The sequence below is a fragment of the Mesoplodon bidens genome, assembly GCF_964165515.1.
Source record: "Mesoplodon bidens genome assembly, chromosome: 12".
In the NCBI taxonomy this organism is placed as follows: Eukaryota; Metazoa; Chordata; class Mammalia; order Artiodactyla; family Ziphiidae; genus Mesoplodon; species Mesoplodon bidens.
The window spans coordinates 54,269,062-54,275,615 of record NC_138168.1 but is presented as its reverse complement, the minus strand read 5'-3'; the positions used below and the strand labels follow the sequence as shown (position 1 = coordinate 54,275,615).

Here is a 6,554-nt window from a genome sequence, read left to right as displayed (position 1 = left end):
ACTAGTTTCTCCTGCAGGCTGCCCCACTCATGGAAGCTGGGAGCTTGCAGGTAGTGGCAGGATGAACTATGTACCTTCACTGTCCTAACTCAGGGCTCTATCAGCTTCTCAGCCATATGCCAGGGACCTTGATCACCACCCATTTCCCTCTGTCCATTACACTGATGGTATCATACCGATTGGATTAACTGAGCAGCAAATAGTGATAACCCAAGACACATGAGTGTGACAACTGTGTGCCAGCTGGTGAGAAATAAATCCTACAGAAATTCAGTGAAATTTCTGGAAGTTAGTCTTCCAAAATGAATTGCAAGTTGCTGTGTCTGGCTCTCCCTACCATTAAGAAAGAGACATAATGCCACTAGACATCTTTGGATTTCGAAGGCAACATACTTGGCATTTGAAGGTGCCACTCCAACCCATTTACAAAGCAACCCAAAAAGCTGCCAGTTTTAGGGGGGCCCAGAACAGAAGAAGGCTTTGCAGCAGTCCCATGTGAGCCGCAATGCCGTTTGGACCGTATGGCCCTAGAGGTCTGAAAGTGGTAGGAAGGGATGTAGTATGTGGCCTTTGACAGTCCCCTACAAGTGAATGACAGCACAAAGTATTCAGATTTTGTAAAAAAAAAAAAAAAAAAAGAAAAGAAAAAAGAAAGAAAGAAAGAAAGAAAGAAAAAGCTATGCCTTCTTCAGTAGAAAGTTACTACCACTGTCCTTTTGAAAATCAGATTCTCACTTGCCACTGAACCTTAATAGAGGCTGAACCCTTGAACATGGCCCACCAGATTACTATGCGACGTGAGTGTTTATCTTGGCTTTTATGTCCTACTAAGCCCTAAAGATAGGCACACACAGCAGTACTCCATCATTATATGAAAGTGGTATACAAGATCCAACTTGATCAGGTCCTGAAAATACAAAGAAAGTGCATGAGTAAGTGGCACAGATGCTCATGACCAATATTTCTGTCACAAAGCCTTCTCCTTCTCCACCTTAAGGGGAGTTTCCTATGATTAGCTAATTGGGGAAGTAAGAGTTGGGGCTTGGGTTGAAGGTGGTTCTGCATGATAGGCTGGCTGTACCTGACAAGCAGACAACTATAGCAGCTCCAATCTGAGGTACCTTGAAAGAGAGTGGTGAAGAAAATCCTCTCAGTGCACAGAACTTTGAGTAATACAGCTGGCTGTTCATTCTACCTGGAAAGGAAGATTGCCAGAAATGTGCATCCATACTACCTCAGCAGCAGCAGCTAAGGATTTGGCTGAATTGTCAGGCAGTTAGAAAGAACATAACTAAAAATTTGGTAATACAGAGACCTCTATGAATGTGTACAAGATGTGAAGATATGTATCTACATGGTCACCAAAGAGAAACCTCAGTGGAGGAGGGTATTAATAAGTGGTGTATAAGATGACCCATCATACGTACAATAGTCAGCCTCTTTCCTCAATCATCCCGACACTTGACCAATAGGCTCCTAAAAAAGTACTAATGGAAGCAAGGATGGAAGTTATACATAGCCACAGCAGCATGGATTTCCCTCACTTATGGTGATCTGATTACAGCCACTGAAGGCCCAATCTGACAGCAGCACAGACCAACATGGAGTCTCCAATATGGCACCATTCATTTGAGGGTGGGAGGGGAGGGAACAGAATCAGCCAGGCTTGCAGGATCTTGGTTCCCCGACCAGAGATCAAACCGGGCCCCAGCAGTGGAATCGCAGAGTCCTAACCACTGGATGGCCAGGAAATTCCCTAGTGATAGATTAACTGCATAAAACTACCTCTGTCATGGAAGGTATAGTGCTTTGTTCTCACTGGAGTAAACACTTGTACTGTATATAAATTTGTTTCCTTCCCTACAATTCTTATGCCAAAACTACCATCTTCTAATATACAAAATATCTTATTCTCAGCATTGTTCTAACCAAGAAACTCATTTTACAGCCTATGAAATCTGTTGATGGGTTTATGACCATTGAATTCACTGGTTTTTCCATCTTCCCTGTCATCGTGAAATGGAAGGCTGAACAAATAGTGGAATAGACTTTTGAAGACTTAATTATGGTACCAGCTAGGTGGCCACACCTTGCAGAACTGCCGTGACCTCTGGAATGGGGTACGTACCCTCATTCAGAGACAAGTATATGATACTGTTTCTCCTCTAGGCAGGATTTAGGGCTCTAGGACTCAAGCAGTATACAAGGAACTGGCTGCTCTAATGATTACCACTATTGATCACTAATGAAATGTTGGCTTCCTGTTCTTGTACTCTGAGCTCTGTTGGTCTAGGGGGAGTTACCAAGGAGGGAAGGCTTCTACCAGTGGGACACAGCAGTAGTTCCATTAAACCGTAAGTGAGACTGTCACCACACCTCTTTTATACTTCTTAAATCAAAGAATCAACAGGTAACAGATAACATGCCTGATCCTAAACTCAAGGGGAAATTGAGTTACTACTATGCAGTGCGGGGAGAGAATAGTATGTCTGGGTTGTAGATTTCCTGAGATGACTCCTTTTACCTCCAAGGAGATAAAAAAAAAAAGAAATAGTCCAATACAAGCAGGACTGCATAGGGCATAGAACCTTTGGGAATGAATACTAGTTAACATTATAGCTCAATATTTAAGTTACTTTATATCAAAGAGGAAATGTGATTCAGTTAGAAGAGAAATGAAAATCATTGCAAGATAAAGGATTTTATATCTTTATGGGGGGATGGTAGTGTGTTTCCAGTTGTATAAAGGATAGTTGTTTTATGTTAGGTGGAAGTAAGTTTCTCCTATTGTCTTTACTTGGAAGTTAAGTGTGGTTTAAAAAGGTGTATTTGGATGGCAAGTTAACCAAGGTTAAACTATGGTGGATTCGTATTATGCCAATTTAATTAAGCTGAAACTTCAGTACTTAGAACTCCCTTCCCTGCATAGTTCATAGTTAATATGGTCCACAAGGAACATCTTGCACAAGATTTGGAAGGTGGAAATGAAAGAGCAAACATATTCCTCAAGTAGTTGGTGCAGGGAACAAGGCACTGCTGCATCTCACACACATCACCGCTTATCTACTGATTTGCACCTTTGGCAGGAGGCTGCATGGGCGGGCCCTCAACATTTCCAGCTCCTGCTGGATCTTCTGATTCAGCTTCTCTCACTTCTGAGCCAAGTGCATGTTTAGCTCCCAGGAGAAGGGCTTTGGTTTCTCTTGCAAAATGGTCCCCTCCTAGAAGCTGGAAGTTTGGAGGCCAAGAGACACTGACAGGAGTTCCCGTCCCTGTGGTTTCTGGCTTAGCTTCACAAGCTCTGGCTTTTCCTTGCTTTTCCCACTTCATGTTCATACACCCCTCCCGACTGCTTGCCATATGGACTTCAGACTCCAGTGCCAGACACAGAAACAACAGCTCCCACAATTATATTATAAGATCAAATCTCTACAATAAATCTTTTATTTTATATGTTTAATTTCCTAGTGTCCCAGCTTCTCTGATTGATACTCCTGAATGCCAAAAGCCTGGTTGCCAGATAATCAGAGTGTTTCCTCATATGTACAGCACTCTGAAAGGCTTTAGAAAAGATGGGAGAGATTTTTTTCTTTTTTTTTGGCCGCCCTGCACAGCTTGTGGAATCTCAGTTCCCCAACCAGGGATTGAACCCTGGCCCATGGCAGTGATACCAGGGGGCAAAGTGGGGGAGGGATAAATTGGGAGATTGGGATTGACATATACACACTACTATATATAAAATAGATAACTAATAAGTACCTACTGTACAGCACAGGGAAATTTGCTCAATATTCTGTAATGGCCTATATGGGAAAAGAATCTAAAAAAGAGTGGATATATGTATATGTGTAACGGATTCACTTTGCTGTATGGCAGAAAGTAACACAACATTGTAAATCAACTACTGTATACTCTAATAAAAAAAAGTTCATCATTCCTAAAAAATATGGATAATTAGTTCATCTATATACTTTTATTCTGGTATTATCCTTTGGTTATTTTATTAATATGCTTTAAATATCCACCTAAAATCTACATTTCTTAAAGGCCAGAAATGTATTTTATTCTTTAAAAAAATCCACTAAGATAAATAAATATTTGGGTACATAATAAAAAAAGAAAAACAAAGAAAAGATGGGGTAAATGGGAGACAAGGTCCTTGGTTTCAAAGATTCGAGAAATTAAAGACAAACTTTTCACAATGATTCCTGATTTTGAACTATGTCAAATAACAATAGTCTCTTGCAGTAATTTTAATGCCATTTTCTTAGTTGAAGGAGGTGGGCTGGATCTGCAAGTGACCCAAGAATATGCCCAGGAAATTACTTTTTAAAAAATAGTCACCACCTGGGACTTCCCTGGTGGTCCAGTAGTTAAGACTCTGTGCTTCCACTGCAGGGGGCATGGGGCACAGGTTCAATCCCTGGTCAGAGAACTAAGATCCTGCACGCCACGTGGGCAAAAAAAAAAAAAAAAGAAGAATATTCACCATCTGAGATTGCATTGTCATTATATGCATTTTCTCTTTAAAAATTAAGTGCAGAAAAATAAAATCAAGCAGTTTTAGGAAGCTAGTAGTTTGATTTACAATGATGGAACACTTTCACCCCATAATATACCTTTAAGCCTATTCCAGAAAAGGAACACTTAAGAGTAATCAAAGATTGGTTGAAAATTAAACCTCAAGCTCTGTTCAGGCTAATAAAGACAAGATGGCAAGAATTAGGCAACAGTTCTACAGGAAGGAGAGTATTTCTCCACTGAAAGATGGATCTCCGTGTCTGGGATGCCAGGCTTATTTTCACATGTGGTTGGACAACACTTCCCAAACTGTCCCAGCATACACTATTGACTGTCATGGTGGTTATGTTTCATCCAAAGAAAACTGCATCAAAGACCATCTGTCTTATTTGATAATTCTGCATGTCTTTTAGCAAATTGTCATTTTTATTTCTTAAAAGAAAAATCCAAGTGAATTCTGTGTACAAGCTCATCATCTGGTGTACAGATCTGCTAAACCTGAATTTAGCTAAAATTTAGCATGTATTTCCTTTAATATAATGTGAATCTGCACCAAAAATAAAGGTAGATCAACAGACCAATTCAAATTTTTCACTAAAAGCAAAGACTTAAATGTTTTAGATGACTGTAAAATCATCATAATGGTGCAAAGTACCACAAGTTTTAGTTCTTGAAGGCAAAAGCAAAACTGATAAAGATTTACCCCTCATATTTTTATTTTTCTTCTTTCTAGGAATGAAATTTTATACTCAGTAGGTTTTATATTTCTGGTGATTACAATCAATTTCTCTCTACTTTCAAGGCTTATTTGAATAACTTGAAGTTATCCAAAGATGCTGTTTCCATGTGTGCACAATGACTGTCATGGTTACTGATACTTCTGCCACAGGTTCTATATGTCAAAATTATGGTATGGCTGGCAGCTCACAGTGAAATACAAATTCCCTGCTGTTCCAGAGGCCATTTTTCTAAGGAACATGCATTACTATCAAGGAGGTTGTCTTAGTCTGTTCTGACTGCTGTAACAGAATACCACAGAGTATCCTTTCCTCAGCTGCCGCTAAGGCTCTCTGTTCCTCCGAGGAAGGTAAGGCCACTTTGGGGTGAGGCCCTCACTTCATCTGGCGACTAGCACCATGCCCAGCAGCCCTTGCCCAGCCCTCGCCCGCACGATGGCCTCCGTCTCCGAGCTCACCTGCATCTACTTGGCCCTCATCCTGCACGACGATGAGGTGACGGTCACAGAGGATAAGATCAATGCCCTCATTAAAGCAGCTGGTATAAATGCTGAACCTTTCTGGGCAGGCTTGTTTGCAAAGGCTCTGGCCAAGGTCAACATCGGGAGCCTCATCTGCAATGTCGGGACTGGTGGACCTGCCCCAGCGGCTGTTGCTGCACCAGCAAGAGGTCCTGCCCCCTTCACCACTGCTGCCCCAGCTAAAAATGATAAGGAGAGATCCATATGTGAAATGTGAAGTTTTAAAACCACCTTTTGGAAAAGAGAAAAACGAATTGAAAGAAGTCAAAATATTTATGCAGCGAAACAACTTGGTATGTTGCTACAAATTCAAATAAAATGTGTCAAATCCTTAAAAAAAAAAAAAAAGAGAAAAGAATACCATAGACTGGGTGGCTTATAAACAACAGAAATTTATTTCTCATAGTTCTGGAGTCTGAGAAGTCCACGACCCAGTCACCAATAGATTCAGTGTCTGGCGAGAACTCGCCTCCTTGTTCATAGACAGCTGCGTTATTGCTGTGTTCTCACATGACAGAAATAGGGGAAGGGAGCTCTCTAGGGTATCTTGTCTACGGGCCCTTATCCCATTAATGAGGGCACCACCTTCGTTACTTAATCACCTCCCAGTAGCCCCACCTCTTAATGCCATCACACTCAGGGTTAGGCTTCAACATGTGAATTTGGGGGGCATGTAAACTAACCTGTGCTACAGAGCACAGGTAGATGAAAAGAAGCTGGAGTTACATTGTGCCTGAGGCCCAAGAAAGAGAAAGGAAAGTTTAATGTCATAGAC

The 6,554-nt window shown here is 41.1% G+C and overlaps 1 protein-coding gene across 1 annotated transcript; it reads left to right on the top strand.

Moving 5' to 3' along the window:
- Positions 1–5,683: 5,683 nt before the first annotated feature.
- On the top strand, positions 5,684–5,996 carry LOC308626155 (large ribosomal subunit protein P1-like; the record flags this gene model as incomplete). The annotated part of the gene is made up of 1 exon (XM_081250973.1): positions 5,684–5,996. Exon 1 carries the CDS (start codon positions 5,694–5,696, stop codon positions 5,994–5,996), a length of 303 nt encoding a protein of 100 aa, XP_081107099.1. The 5' UTR covers positions 5,684–5,693.
- Positions 5,997–6,554: the final 558 nt, after the last annotated feature.